This window comes from Pygoscelis adeliae, unplaced genomic scaffold (assembly GCF_000699105.1).
Source record: "Pygoscelis adeliae isolate BGI_AS28 unplaced genomic scaffold, ASM69910v1 Scaffold63, whole genome shotgun sequence".
Lineage (NCBI taxonomy): Eukaryota > Metazoa > Chordata > Aves > Sphenisciformes > Spheniscidae > Pygoscelis > Pygoscelis adeliae.
In genome coordinates, this window is record NW_008824414.1 from 4,373,849 (window position 1) to 4,389,430 (window position 15,582).

Genomic DNA, 15,582 nt, shown 5'->3' on the forward strand with positions numbered 1-15,582 from the left:
TGCATGTTGAATAAGTTTGTTTTGAGCTTCAGTGTTTGAGTGACTTCCTTAAAGGAAAAACTTTTGGTTTATATAGTAACTGTTACTGTTCCCTCCCCTCCCCTTCACTCCCCACATATCCCCTATGAGTTCTTTTGTCATGCAATTTCTCTAAACTGTGCAGGCAATAGAAATCAATTCAGTATGATATTTTATGTTAAAGAATTACTTTTACTTGTTTGGGTTGGTTTTGTAACTTTGGCAAGTAAATAGTGAGAATAATAAAAATTGCAGTTTTCTGGCTTTGTAGGCAGAGTCTTTGCAGACAAATGCTAAAAAGATACTCTTTTTTGGGTTTGGAGTACATAAAAAAATCCTTTAGTAATTTGGGGTAAAAAATAAGGCTATATCCCATCTGGAAGATATTTTATATAAGTCTAGGAAAAAAAACTTAGTGTATGGAGTTCAAAAAATTTTAATTAAACTACAGTATTACTCTTTCATGTTCCAACTGTTGTGTTTCATTTAGGTTCAGAAACTACAAGCTATCCTGAAACCCATGATGCTCAGACGATTAAAGGAAGATGTAGAAAAAAAGCTGGCTCCTAAGGAGGAAACTATAATTGAAGTAGAACTAACTAATATTCAGAAGAAATATTATCGAGCGATTTTGGAGAAAAATTTTGCTTTCTTATCCAAAGGAGCAGGGCAAGCAAATGTACCCAATCTGGTTAACACTATGATGGAACTCAGAAAGTGTTGTAATCACCCTTATCTCATCAAAGGTAAATACATGATAAAGACTGATTCTTTTTTTTTTTTTTTTTTTTTACTACTTTTGTACTACTATTTAAAATATGTAAGAACTTTTGTTGTAATTCTTCGACTATTTCATCAGACTTGCCAAGGACTGGATTAGATGGAAGCATTTTTTTGATAGATGTAAGGCGAAGTTGTGAGGCAGTTGCGTATTTGAGGCCTGAAACGTGAACTTGTTTTGTAGGATTTCACAGAACATTTAGAAGCAATTATCTCATGGAAATGTTACATCTCTTCAAAAGCAGTATGAAAAAGAACTTCTGGAGCTAACTTTTAATGCTTCTTGCAAGTGATATGGTCTGTGTCAGTCTTCATTGCTTTTCTCAGTTACAACTAACTTAGATGTTTTTCCTGCTTGCAAGAAAATACACTTTAAGCTCTTAAAGTTTTTGCTATGATTTCAATCATAGTGGGACTTCAGAAAAGGTCTTCAAAATACTGTTTTTAAGACTCGCGTCCCATTTAAAATATCACAGAGACAAAAGGACTTGCGGTTTTTAGTTGGTTTTTTACACACCACTTGAGAGCGAGTTGTATTTTCGTTTTTGCAATTTGCGGGGTTCACCTCATTCTAGGATCCAGAACTTTGTTCTGTCTCCAGCAGTGGCTAATGGGGGACATTTAGAGTGCAAGCACTGATTTTGGTAACTTAGTCTTGTATGTATACGGAGATATTTGTGTAGATACACCTATAGATACAGAAATATCTTCTTTGATAGGTGCTGAAGAGAAAATCCTTGGAGAGTTTAAAGAAACATATAGCCCAAGTGCTCCTGACTTCCATCTGCAAGCAATGATCCAGTCTGCTGGTAAATTGGTTCTTATTGATAAGCTTCTTCCAAAAATGAAAGCAGGAGGCCACAAGGTCCTTATCTTCTCTCAAATGGTGCGCTGCCTTGATATTTTGGAGGATTACCTTATACATAAAAGGTAAGATATTGCATATTCTGTCTCCCATATATTGTTCTCAGTGGACATATCTTTGAGCGTTAGTGGAGGATTAATGATTACAGCATACCAAATATAGGAATTCTTTTTTTTTTTTTTGTTAATCACTGTGTAACTTGCGTTCTGTGATGGCTTATCATTTATTCACCAACCAATGAAAAACTTCAGAGAACAACTAAAGAGGTTGTTGAATAAACCATGTGCCTTCAGTTTGTTGCTTTTTCTATTAAACATTCTTGTATGTATGTACTGTTTATACATTGCCTGTGAGAAACCAAGTAAGTTCAAGTTCAGTGTTGCTCATCCAAACCCCAGAAGCATAGAATGTGTGCTTTATTTACATTGTGTTGAACTTGGACCAGACGGGGGTAATGCAGCTCCTTACTCCCAACAGAATATAAGTACAAAATGGTAAACAACTGGAGGTTTGTTTTTTATTAATGTAAGTAAAAATAAAAATGTGCTTCCTATCTTTCCTAAATTATTACTGCTTTGAATTTTGCAGCAGAACTGAACTGCTAGCCATAAAGCTGTTTCTTAGATCGGCTTTTGCTGTCACATAATTGACTCCACAGAAACTAAGAGCTTATTTAAATATGTGACTAAATACTATGTATAAAGCCTTAGCACATGAAATCTAACTTTAAACTTGGTTACAATCAGTAGTTGCTATATCAACCTGAAAAACTATAAAAAGGCATAGTTCTGGTTGTTTTAATAGTCCATTTGTTGGAATGTACATACTGCCTTGAAGTGTGTATTTGTCAGTGAACTACATAGTAATACAGAGTTAACATGTTAAAAAAATTAGTAAAAATGTCAAGCCTTTTTGCAGTGGATACTGGAATGTATATTGAAAATCAATAAAAGATTATATTAATACCTCTTTTTATGATAATTTTATGTAACTTCTATGCTTCTATGTTTTTTGTTTCATAAAGCTGTCTATTTGAACTGAGAGCTCAACAGTTTGTATGTTTTATTTTAATAGAGTAATTTTAACTTCATAGTAGTACTTACAATCCAGTATGGAAAATATTCCTTTTTCTGTAACAATGTAACATCTAGACTAGCGCATCATATCTGCGGGTAGAATCTTCTGAAATCCCTAGAAGATGAAACCTGCTTTATGCTACCGTTTGATTAGAAATGTTAGAGTGCACACATGATTAGACTTAATACTTAACAGAATTCATGACTGTAGGAGATGGCTGCCTGCCAAAATGCCTGTGGTCCTGTGGTTTATCTGCTGTGCCATTTTATAGCTGATTAGAAAAAGAATGGCTATGAATTTTTTTGACTAGTGGATACACATTCAACATCTTAGTCAATTCACAACGTACAGAAGTATTTGCTCCCTTTTTAAGCATTTCACTTGATTTCAGAAGTTTCATAGGAGTCTTTGCAATTATCAAAGGTAACAGAAATGACAGTTTTACTTCAGGCTTTCAAATTTGCTGATTTCAGTTTAGGAAGCCCTGGATTCATTGATGCCTTGATAAAGACTGTGAGAGGTGTTGTCCTGTCATTTTTGTTCCATTTCTCTTAAATAATAACTAAATAAATACGCAAGCAGGACATATGTTCTAATCTCCCTTTAAATTATGAAAAATTCTGTAATGATTTGTGCGTGTGTATCTGTGGCAATTTCCAGATACTTATACGAACGAATTGATGGGCGAGTACGAGGGAATCTCAGACAAGCTGCAATTGACCGTTTCAGCAAACCAGATTCCGATCGCTTTGTCTTCCTTCTGTGCACCAGAGCTGGTGGTTTGGGCATTAATTTGACTGCAGCAGATACGTGTATAATTTTCGATTCTGACTGGAATCCTCAAAATGATCTGCAGGTAAATTCCTTTGAGCATAATAGTGAGGCCTAAGAAGTCAAACCTGGTTGATATAAATTCGGTCACTTTGAATATTGTCTCTGTTTTGAACATGCCTCATTTAAAAATGTTCAGGGTTTTTTAAGGCATACGTTTAATGTTTCTTGATGAATACTTTCTACTTGGATAGGAGAGGTCATCTGGGTTTGGCTGGGTTCTAACTTCTTCTTTCAAATTGATTACTCTTTAAAAGCACAACACAGGTAAACTACATCAGTGAGTTGATTAAAAACCTTTAAGAGTTTGATGACATTATGAACCCGGGGGTTAGATTTTACATATACTGACTAACACAGTTTATGGAAATAGAGCTGTTCAGCTAAAACATAATATATAGAAAAGGATTAATATGTATTAAGAAACAGTGAATTAATCAAATCTAAGAATTGGACACTGAAATTGAATCCATTCTCAAGTCGCAACTCCTTTACCATTTGTATCTGGAGATCAGATAACTTCCGAGCTAGCATGCCTTTTTATCTAGTGTTACTGCAAGAGCACTACCATTCAGTAGCATTCTGCACAGATCATTCATCTGCATTTTACTTACTACACTGTTTTTAGAAAACTCTTCACAATGTGGAAAATGTCTGATAGCTTCCATTTACTTAAATGTGAATTGACTTCCTTTTGAGTTCATACTATTGTTTTTCCGATTGCGCTACAGCAGAAACAATTTCTTAAAAGAATCATATCTTATTCCTAGATAAGTCTAAATTCTCATTGCCGTTCTCCCTTCCTTCAAAAGGCTCAAGCCCGTTGTCACAGGATTGGTCAGAACAAAGCAGTGAAGGTCTACAGACTGATAACACGTAACTCCTATGAAAGAGAGATGTTTGACAGAGCAAGTCTGAAACTGGGACTGGATAAGGCTGTCTTACAGAGTATGAGTGGAAGAGAAAACAGTGTCGGTGGTGTATGTAGACTTACTTCTTGAAATAACTTTCGTTTTGCTTTTGTAATCATGTGGTAACTATTTTGAATTACAGAAGCTACCATTTTTCTGTTTGCATCTCTTATGTTTTCTGATGTGGACTAGCAATATAGTTGATATTTTAAATGTAGTCAGTTACTCTGATAAATCTTTCACTATTTCTTGCCTCTTCAGGTCTAAGGTAGATAATGTCAAAGTTAAAACAAGGAGAAGTTTCCCTTTGTTTCCTTGTATCTTCTCATATTAATATAATGTGTTACTTTAATATAAGATGAGATTTACATCTAGTATTAGCAGGTAACTTTTTTAAACTTACGTTCATCACGGTGTTGAGAATAGCCAAAATGGAAAAGACACATACTTGTAAAAATGTATACCGTAACCACATAACAAATTATTTCAACTGTCAACTAGACTTTTCTCATAGCTTTTAATAATCTCCATTTTAAATTTATAAATTATAATGCACAGTTAGGTTGCAGAAATGTTGGAATGGGGAAGAGAAATGGAAAAGACTTCAGGGGATTTTTTTCTCGACTGTCTAAAACCTGTTTTATTTGCACAGATCCAACAACTCTCTAAAAAAGAAATAGAAGACTTACTTCGAAGAGGTGCGTATGGTGCCATTATGGATGAAGAAGATGAAGGCTCTAAATTCTGTGAGGAAGACATTGACCAAATTTTGCAGCGTCGTACTAAAACTATCACAATTGAATCAGAAGGAAGGGGCTCCACGTTTGCCAAGGTGCAAAAGCAGCAAGTTGTTCTTTGACAGTATAGAGCTGTAAATGTAATTGAATGTCGTAAAGCTTATGCTTTTTTTTAAGTTATGTTTACTTTTATTTAGTGTGTGTGTGTTAGGTACCTTTTTTGGGTTCTTACATCTATGTGTTTATATTAACGTGCACATAGCAAAATCGGATTTGTACATACAGATTGAGTAAATGCTAGATGCTGGAGCATGCTTGAACAAAGATGAGTAATAGGTGTGTGCTGCTTTTGAAAAGGCTAGGATATGTGTGAGATATAATGGACTGCATTAACCAAGAATATTAAAACGGCTTTGTTTATAGATCCATTTGTATTCAGATATATTAAACGCAGGGGAAAATGTATATAATTAATAAGACTAAAAATTGTCAGGCTTATTCTAAAAATGCCTACACATACGATATAGTTTGAACCTTTAGCTTTTTGGGTAAGAGTTTGAAAAGCAAAATAAGAAAGCTTCTAAAATAGCAGGGGGTGGAGAGTATATATATACATGTACATGGCGGGGGACTGAAAATGTAAGGTCTTAAGAGTAATAGTCTAGAATAAAATTGGACCAACACTTTCTAATTTTTGGTGGGTAAGAGAAAAACAGTAATATCATAGCATCCAAAAACTTATGCTGGAAAATTGGATGAACAGAACAAAAAGTAAATTTGGACTCCTTAATTTCCAAAGCATGTGCAAATAAGAATCTGAACAAATACGAATTCAGGTAAATTAAAAAATACATAAATAATTAAAAAAAAAAAGCAGTATAACTGAACTTGGAACATTGGTACTTCACGAATGCAGTTGTGACAATTCAAAAAAAGGCAAAGCAAAAGGAAAATTTTTAAGAATATAGATGTATATTTATTATTTATAAATACACATCTATTTAGGCTCTCTTATATCTTGCTGATTGTGGGTTAAATAAGAAATAGACTTCTAAAGAAGAGATAGGAAACCAGTTAGGGAACATCATCATCACTGTCTCTCTATCAGAAGAGTTAGAAATTTTTATATGTATTTACTCTTTTCCTAAAAGCAGTGTATCAGGGTTTCTTAAATGCCTTCTGAAATTAAGCTTATTCCACGCTTTCAAGCTTTGATTGTTGGTAGTTTAAACACTCCTTTGAAATTTCCCTCAAGCGAGTACTTTTGTATGAGATGAAATCCTCAAATGCTGATAAGCCTCTTCAAAAGATTCTGTTTTCTTCCATTCAAGTAATTTACATTCAGACTTAGAAGCAGAAGAATCTTGCTGCTTAATGTTCTTCTCTCCTGATGGTGCATAAAAGTTCATTAGATTTTTCTGATATATTATGGATCTGATTTTAAAAAATTATGGGGAAGGAGAACTTTTGAGTTGCTTTGCACTCTAAGTAACTTCTAAAGTCGTAACAGCTGCTTGGGAGATTTTTTGATACAAGGTTACGCAGTCTTCACAGCACTGAGGCATTCAAACTCTAGAAACTTTTGATGTATGATGTTGGTAAGACTTAGTTTTATTTATTACAGGCTAGTTTTGTTGCATCTGGAAACAGGACTGATATTTCCCTAGATGATCCCAACTTCTGGCAGAAATGGGCCAAAAAAGCAGAAATAGATATAGATGCTATCAGTGGTAGAGTAAGTATTTCTGGTTTTTAATGCACATTTTTTTCACGTATGTGCTTGCTGTTGAATTCTGAAATAGCAGGTGTAGGATTTCTGGTGCTTCTTTGATTAATATTTCGACAAATCAGACTCCTTGTGCTGGTTAGTTTGTGCATGGGTAATCAGCCTGCTTGATAGCTTTAGTATTTCCTAGCTCCCTGCTGTCCCAAAAGAGTTTGGGGGTCTTTGATTTTTGTCAAGGACCTGGAAATAGTTGAAAGTGTGTAATTGTTCTGATTGTCCTGTTTCTCTGTTTGTAAACCCTGGGCTGGAATCTGCAAAACAGCTGACTAAGAATTATATCAATTTTATAATACTGGAAGTTGTGTCCTATACTTGAAGACATTCCCAGTCAGTTCTAAAAAGGTTTCAGTGCCTCTTTTTACTCACAGAGACTGCAGTGTAGTCTGCAGTAAGTATTCAGCTCAGATGAGGTTTTCAGTATCGTTTATAACTAATGTACTGGCATCATGGTATGAAACCCATTTTTTGTTGCCTTAAATATCACAAAATGTTTTACTTGCTCTATGGGTGTTTACTGCGATGTCTTTACAAAATACGTATTAATGACATTAGATAGAAATTGTTGTTTCTGAACTGAAGCGGTCTACTTAAGAAAAACTTATCAACTGTTTCTCTGATAAGGTTTGTTTGAAATTTTGCAGAACAGCCTGGTTATTGATACCCCAAGAATTAGGAAACAAACACGGCCCTTTAGTGCTACAAAAGACGAGCTGGCTGAGTTGTCTGAAGTGGAGAGCGAGGGTGATGATAAACCAAAACTCCGCAGGCCTTGTGACCGTTCCAATGGATACGGAAGAACAGAGTGCTTTCGAGTGGAAAAAAACTTGCTGGTCTATGGGTATTGTATACATCCTTCTTCATTCTAGGAAGTTTTTAAAAAATAGTATTTTTCCATGTACTAAATTGTATGTATGGAATAACTTCTAGCTATATTGGCAATAACCTGTGTGTATGTATAGAATTTGTTTAGCATATGAATTTATGTGAATTTATCATGCACCATGTATAAATCTTTCTGACAATTTGCAGTTGAAGAAACATTGAAGAGAGATGAAAACCTTTCTTCAAAGGAGATTATGACATTTAATATGGGCACTACAGTAGTCTCTCTAAAATTCATTACAGTGAGTGTGGCAGGCAGGCTCAAAACTCTGTAAATAAATAAAGAACTGAAATAAAAGCTTGGTACGTGACTTAAATGTTCATAATTGCAGAACATCTTGCACTTCCATGAGGTGCAAATAGGAACTGAAAATCTAACCAGTTATTTTAAGCATACTTAAATCAGACATGTTGATTTGGAAATAAAATCTTAGGTCTTCTCTCACCCACCTTATAAGATAAATGACTGTGTGTGCTTATCAGTATGAGTTCCTGTCAGTGGTGTGTCTTAGAAGCCTAAAACAATCATCCATATTTTTTTGTAAACAGGCAAGTTTTGTTTAAAACTGTTTTAAGCAGTTGGAGTTTAGCTGCAGATGTTACTTTCATATTTCCACTCAGTAACTTAAGCTGAAGAAAAAAGTGGAAAGCTAACTATTTTACAGAGAAATTCCCTTTTGTAACGGAAATCTACAGGCTACCCAAGTGTTTTCACTTCGAAGTGCTGATTTGTGTTTCACTTTGGACTAGGTGGGGTCGATGGAGAGAAATTTTGTCACATGGTCGCTTCAAGAGACAGCTGAATGAACAGGATGTGGAGATAATTTGCCGAGCTTTATTAGCCTATTGTCTTGTTCACTACAGAGGGGATGAGAAAATAAAAAGTTTTATATGGGATCTCATTACCCCAACAGAGGATGGGCAAACACGAGAGTTACAGAATCACCTTGGTAAGGACTTAAGTGTTTCTGAAGTTAAATAGCTTCATACACGTATGCCTGTGGTACTGGGATAAAAACAGCTAAAAACTGTCTCTGAATGCATCCTACTTGAAGTAAATGGAATTTATTCCAGATACACAATTCAATTGATGGGAAAAGTGTCATTTCTGCTTTGTTTTGTATTTGATGACTTGCCCAAATGGATTGGTAAGCTTTCTTTTCAGTTCATAATAACCGATTCTGTTTCACAGTAGGTGACAACACACTCTCTTTCTTTCCCCCTCTCCTGCTTTGTCCTTAGCTGGTGAAATGTACTCCAGAGATGCTCTAAGAGGCAAAAGAGGGAAAAAAAACCTCATATCCAGAGGCTGTGATGCTAGGATTTTTTTTCTGCACTGCAGGTCACAATACTGGTATAGGATATAGGAACTATGTCATGGGGATCTATACCTACCTGTTGCTGTTACTGTATTATATTTTAAATTATATAGGCTTATCAGCCCCTGTGCCTAGAGGAAGAAAAGGAAAAAAAGTGAAGACCCAGGCTAGCACTTTCGATATACACAAAGCAGAATGGCTTCGAAAATACAATCCAGAACATCTGTTGCAAGATGAAGGATACAAAAAGCATATAAAACACCATTGCAACAAGTAAGCAGTAGCTGAAGTGTGAATGTCTTTCAATGTTTATGTAAAAATTCTTTTTTCTTCTAATTCCTCATTGTCTTAGAAGACTTTAAAATACTTGTGGCACTATGAAGAAACAAGTTTTAATGGTGTTAGCTTGATTAGAATAAATAGGTTGCAGTGTATTAGGAGGTGACCCAAGTATTTCACATTTAAAATAATACTGTTATCATTTTTAAAGAAATGGTATGTTTGTGTCTGTACAGAGAAAGAGAGAGAGCTCTTGCTATGATGTTTGGGGAGCCTTGTAGCAGCCAAAGGACTAAAGAGGTTGGGAGTGCTTAGCAAAGAAACTTGAAAGCACTGAAGTTGTTGCCTCTCAATCTTATATGCTGTTTACCTGGCATGTTTTCTAGGCTTTTGAGAGTCTGAGCTACTAGCTTGTTGAAAGTTCATTCGTAGCCATGAATGAGCTTGTTTTAGAAAATCATTTTTCTGTAGCAAAACTTGTCATACTCTGCTTGAAAACTTCATACAGCTGTAGTCAAGAATTGAGATAAAGCATGGAGAAGCCATTGGGGTCCCAAACCAAATTCGAAGTGAGAAGGAATGAAAAGGTGATGGGAAAGATGTTCATTGTCAGCCCACTCAGTTCTTTCTAAGGGAATCTTCTAAGTAGGAAAAGGGAAATAGCAGTTTGTTCTTAGCAGTATTTTATGAAGCAAGAGAGGAGTATTCTGCTGGCCCTGGTCTTTGTCTAGGATTTGAAAGAATTTTTGCAGTGAAACGATTTGTAACAGTGATCGCAATGAAAAGTGTTAGGTGACCTGAATTGGAGGTTATCTCATAACTGAAGGAAGTATGTTTTAGGAAAATTACTTGAAAGCTTTGTGATATTATAAAAGACAAAACAAAACCACCCACAACTATTAAAAGCTTTTAGAGTGCTAATATTTGTATTTCTTCTTTTCTTTGTTTAGGGTCTTGCTTCGAGTAAGAATGCTGTATTACTTAAAACAAGAAGTCATTGGTAATGAATTCCAAAAGGTGTTTGATGGAATTGATGCAAGGTGAACTATAGAGAGGTTTTTTGCTTCTTTATTTTAAACGTAAACTATCAAATGAAAATTCAGAAATAATCTTAGACCTGAATAAGAAATGTTAAAACCAAATATTTGTATCCTTGGGCTGTGAGAAAAATGGTTTTGTTTACTCTTTGTTTACTAAACACTTTGTATCGACTTGACATGAGGAAGTCCTGATTCCTATTTATGAGTCTAGCTATAGAAAGTAAAATTATTTAAGTCAAATGGACTGAAAAAGTGAGTGAAAGATAGAATTATATACTTCACATTGTAATTGGTGGGGTTTTCCTGCCTCTTTATGCACACTTTTGGTTACGTGCTGCATATTCCGTTAATTTTTTTTTTTAATGGACGTATTGCTGTTTGGAAATTCTTGAACTCTCTGCTAGAGGAGCTTGTGGTGGATAGAAAGTTTTAATTTGATTCAGAAAGCTGTTGTAAACATTTGGGGAAGAACAGTCCATCTTGTGGTATTAAACATAAAAGCAGATAATCCTTGGTTTGCGAAGTTTTGCAAGCACAAACTGCTAGGAGTTGGCAGAGTTTACTGAGAGAGGAAGAATATTGTATGCTGGTTCTGTTTTCTTGTTCTTTCCCTGTTACTGGTCTCTGTCAAATACAAAATACCGAGCTGTCTGGGTGTTTTGTATTGCTGTTTTTAGGGTCTTACTGAATGCAGAGGTGAAAAATTGTGTGCCTCAGTTTCTTTAGGTTATCAAAATTATTCTTAATGATAAATTAATACTGTATTGTGTGGCTTATGTAACTTAGTAGAGTAACCATCCACTTTTTAACTGTTACTGGCTATTAATAACAAAGTGCATTAAAAAATTAAACATTTCAATCCTAGGACTCTTTACAACCTTCAAAGTAATCTTTGAATTAGTTTGCTGGACATGGAATGTTGTATATGTGTGCTTGAAGAGAGAAGTTTAAAAATCCCACATAAAGTACAAATGTACAAAGAGAAAATAAAAAATTATTTCTTCCTCTGAATATTATTGATGTTGGTGTGCTGTTGGTGATTCTCCTTAGTGAAATTGATGTTTGGGTCCCTGAGCCAGATCACTCTGAAGTTCCTGCCGAGTGGTGGGATGCAGATGCAGATAAATCCCTTCTAATTGGAGTTTTTAAACATGGTGAGTAATATGGATGACTATGTATGTACTTGCCCACCCCTCAATATAAACACCCTACACACTTTTTTTTTATAGCTTACTCTGAAAGTTGAATTCGTGCCACTTTTTTTTCCTTTATAGGTTATGAAAAATACAACACTATCAGAGCAGACCCAGCGCTGTGCTTCTTGGAGAGGGTTGGCAAGCCAGATGAAAAAGCAGTTGCTGCCGAACAGAGAGCAAATGATTATATTGATGGGTATGAGCACTTAAAAGCGGGCATGAATGTTTCGGGGCCTTAAAGTAAATGAGACTGAATTTATCTGTTGTACTTTATTCTCTTCTGAACTGGTTTTATACTAGTTTGATGTCATTGTTGTGAAGAGTGCTACTTTTGGTTTTACTCCCACAGAGTGGAAAAGAGTTAGGAACAGTGTAACAGAACCATTGAAGTTTGGGATTTCACAGTTAAAGAAAAAATGCAGCAACTTGTTGTTAACGGGGACTCTACTTTGTGTTGCTGTATCAGAAATATTACTTAGACACTGAAGTGCAAAAGCCTTCAGAGGCGGAGTACTACAGACCTATTTAACTTGATTTCAGGTCAGTTAGCTTGGTGTATTAGTCTTGTGTAGCTAACCAGTGACCCCAGTAGATCAATTTGAGTATCACTGATAATTGCTGAAAGGGATAACTGCTTTTATTCATTGCTTCATCAGTGAGGTTAGCAGCTGCAGTCATAAAGAACATCTTTGAATGAGATAGTGAATTGGGGGGGGGGGGGCCGCAGGATTCAAAGGATTCAAGCCATGAAATATTTTCCTTGTTTCAAATAGTATATTAAATACAGTATATCTAACTAAATTTAAATGAGTTTTGCTTAATTGAAAAGAGTGTAAGGACTTCTAAAATGTTACTAAGATGGGTTCTTTTGTGTTGAAATTTTGACAGGGATGTAGAAGATCCAGAATATAAACCAGCACCAGCGATGTTTAAAGATGACATAGAGGTATAGTAGGCACCTATTAATAGCTCCTTTTAACACACTTAGAATGTAATACTTCCACCTTTTCGTTGAGCGAATTATTACATTCTTCTCTATTTCTTTAAATTGATAGAACTTATTCCGTGTGTTTGTGCAGTTGTGTGGGTGGGGGGGAATGGGAGGGAATTGTTGTATAATTCTGTGGTATGCCTTGTTAGCCATTTGTCCAAAATATATGTTACTCTTGTTCTTTGTCATATTCATAAATTGTCTGCAAGATGTAAGTTTAACCTAAATCTCTGGAGAGGGCTACATTTTTACTTTTGCTTCACTTTTGTTTTTCTACAGGACGATGTTTCATCCCCAGGTGATCTAGTAATAGCAGATGGAGGTAAATACATAAAACTTCAAATCTGAGCCAATTCAATCTGTTTTGAATTGTTTAATTCTCCCGACTCTTGGCTAAAATGTATTTAGATTGCCTAGTGTAGAACCGTAGGCACCAGCAATGATTAACTTCTTTATTTTTCCTGTGACTTTTTTTTTTATATAGATGGACAAATGATGGAAGGAGACAAAATCTATTGGCCCACTCAGTCTGCCTTAACAACACGTCTTCGCCGCCTAATAACAGCTTATCAACGAACAAGTAAAAATAGGCAGGCCCAGCAGATCCAGCCAGCATTCCCAATACAAACTAGTATGATGCAGCCTCCATATGAAGAAGCTGCTCTAAATCCAAAGATGGCTGCTAAGATTGAAAGACAGCAAAGGTATGTGCAGCATGCAAATACACATTTTTAATACGTCCTTATATAAAAAATATTGAAGAAATAATATCTGCTAGCTGCGTGAAATCGTGAAGAAAATGACAGAATTTCCAATTTTTTTCTTGCTGATCAAGATGGACGAGAAGAGAAGAAGCTGACTTTTACAGAGTTGTGTCCACATTTGGAGTGGTGTTTGATCCTGAAAGGGGACGATTTGATTGGACCAAATTTAGAGCAATGGCTAGACTACATAAGAAAACTGATGAGAGCTTAGAGAAGTACTTGTATGCATTTATGTCTATGTGCCGGAGAGTCTGTCGTCTCCCCTCAAAAGAAGGTGGGTGTATTTTTACTTTTAGTTTTATCTTTAATTTCTGTTGCCAGTGCTTATCTTGAAAAGGGTTTTTTTTTTTAATGTGTTCCAAAACAAAAATGGGGGAGAAGGAAATAAGGAAACATGTTAAGTGTAAAATTGAAAGCTTATAATGGGAGACATATACTAACTGATTAAAGCCATCTACTTCTAGTATTGATTTGCAGTGGGGCGTGTTTTGACAGATTCTCATCTTTGTTTTGTTTTAATACAGAACTTGTAGACCCAAACATTTTTATCCAACCAATTACAGAGGAGCGTGCTTCTCGGACTTTGTATCGCATTGAACTCCTAAGGAAAGTGCGAGAACAGGCTCTTAGACACCCACAGTTGTTTGAACGACTAAAACTATGCCAGCCAAACCCAGACTTACCTGTCTGGTGGGAGTGTGCGACTCATGACAGGGATTTACTTATTGGAGCGGCTAAACATGGAGTTAGCAGGACAGATTATCATATTCTTCGTGATCCTGAACTCTCATTTATGTCTGCCCAGAGGAACTATAATCAAAATAAAGTGGCACTCTCACGGACTTCTACTCCACTCTTGCATCAGTACCAGATGGCATTATCTGCTTCTCCTCTTACACCTCAGTCAAGATTGTCAGATGCTAAAGTGAATGCTTTTGAGGACACAAAAGCTAAAAATGAAAATCTGAAAGAGGACCCTCAGTCTTCTGAAGAGGAATCTATGTCTACAGAGGAGACGCAGACAATAATGAAATCTGAACCTCTGAGTCCAAAAAATGGCACACCAATACAAAATACAGACCACAAACCTAGTGTGAAGACTGAAACGGACAGGCGCATGGTGGCAGCAAGGACAGAGCCTCTAACTCCAAACCCAGCTTCCAAAAAACAGAGAGTCAGCAAAAGGGGATCTGACTCTAGCTCTGACTCAGACTCTGACTCAGATAGATCATCCTGTTCTTCCAGGTCGTCTTCTTCATCCTCTTCGTCTTCCTCATCTTGTTCACACTCTCGATCAGGCTCTAGCTCTTCATCATCTTCATCTTGTTCTTCAGCATCTTCATCCTCATCGTCATCTTCCTCATCATCGTCATCTTCCTCATCATCATCATCTGAAGAGAGTGATAGTGATGAAGAGGAGGCGCAAAAACGTGGTACGTGTGTAGTCTTACTTCTGCAGTGTAACTCTTAAACTGAACGAGTTTATTCTTAATGGACAAATGTCTAAAAAAGGATATTAAATCCCACAAAGGTAAACTTAAATGAACATATTTGCTCGACTCTTCAAGTGAGTTGTAAGAATTTCAGGGGTACAACATTTTCTTTGCTTCATATCAGTGCCTTGGATGAGGTAGTTAGGATTTGTTGACTGATTCCCTAAGCAAGCTTATTGTGCATGTGGTTCATGTGTGGGAAGAGAGTTGAATGGCTAATGTTTTCTGGAAATATATATTGTCCGTGTTCCCTACTGCTGTTTCTTTTTCTTCCTAAATATAGAGATTCTTTTGGTTTCCCTGTTAGTTTTTTTCCACTCTTGCTCACCTGTCTTTGTAGCTTCCTCAAAGCTACATGTGCTTTCATGAAATCTGCAAGCTTCCTCCTGTCCAAGCTATAGAGTAATGTAAGCTGCTTTTTCTTGTAAACTGGAGGTGGCCAAGCAGTGTACTTGCACTGGTAATTTTCAAACACTTAAAAATATGTACCTGCTTAGAAAAGACTAAGGTGATTATAGAGCATAGGACCAAATAAGCCAGAGACACTTCCGAAAGCTTCAAAGTAGAAGCAAAAACCTCTGATCAGTGAAGTGATTTAAAATTTTTAATAAAC

The 15,582-nt window shown here is 35.9% G+C and overlaps 1 protein-coding gene across 1 annotated transcript in view; it reads left to right on the forward strand.

The window, feature by feature from the left end:
- CHD9 (chromodomain helicase DNA binding protein 9) overlaps window positions 1–15,582 on the forward strand; it is a 92,136-nt gene that overhangs the window by 61,164 nt on the left and 15,390 nt on the right. The window contains exons 16-32 of the mRNA XM_009320846.1: window positions 509–764; window positions 1,518–1,728; window positions 3,401–3,596; window positions 4,384–4,551; window positions 5,135–5,314; window positions 6,844–6,954; window positions 7,647–7,843; window positions 8,638–8,837; window positions 9,320–9,479; window positions 10,436–10,525; window positions 11,576–11,679; window positions 11,800–11,917; window positions 12,610–12,667; window positions 12,992–13,034; window positions 13,197–13,416; window positions 13,548–13,750; window positions 14,001–14,909. Of these exons, the coding sequence (XP_009319121.1) occupies window positions 509–764; window positions 1,518–1,728; window positions 3,401–3,596; window positions 4,384–4,551; window positions 5,135–5,314; window positions 6,844–6,954; window positions 7,647–7,843; window positions 8,638–8,837; window positions 9,320–9,479; window positions 10,436–10,525; window positions 11,576–11,679; window positions 11,800–11,917; window positions 12,610–12,667; window positions 12,992–13,034; window positions 13,197–13,416; window positions 13,548–13,750; window positions 14,001–14,909 (3,424 nt within the window). The remainder of the gene's footprint in view (window positions 1–508; window positions 765–1,517; window positions 1,729–3,400; window positions 3,597–4,383; window positions 4,552–5,134; window positions 5,315–6,843; window positions 6,955–7,646; window positions 7,844–8,637; window positions 8,838–9,319; window positions 9,480–10,435; window positions 10,526–11,575; window positions 11,680–11,799; window positions 11,918–12,609; window positions 12,668–12,991; window positions 13,035–13,196; window positions 13,417–13,547; window positions 13,751–14,000; window positions 14,910–15,582) is intronic.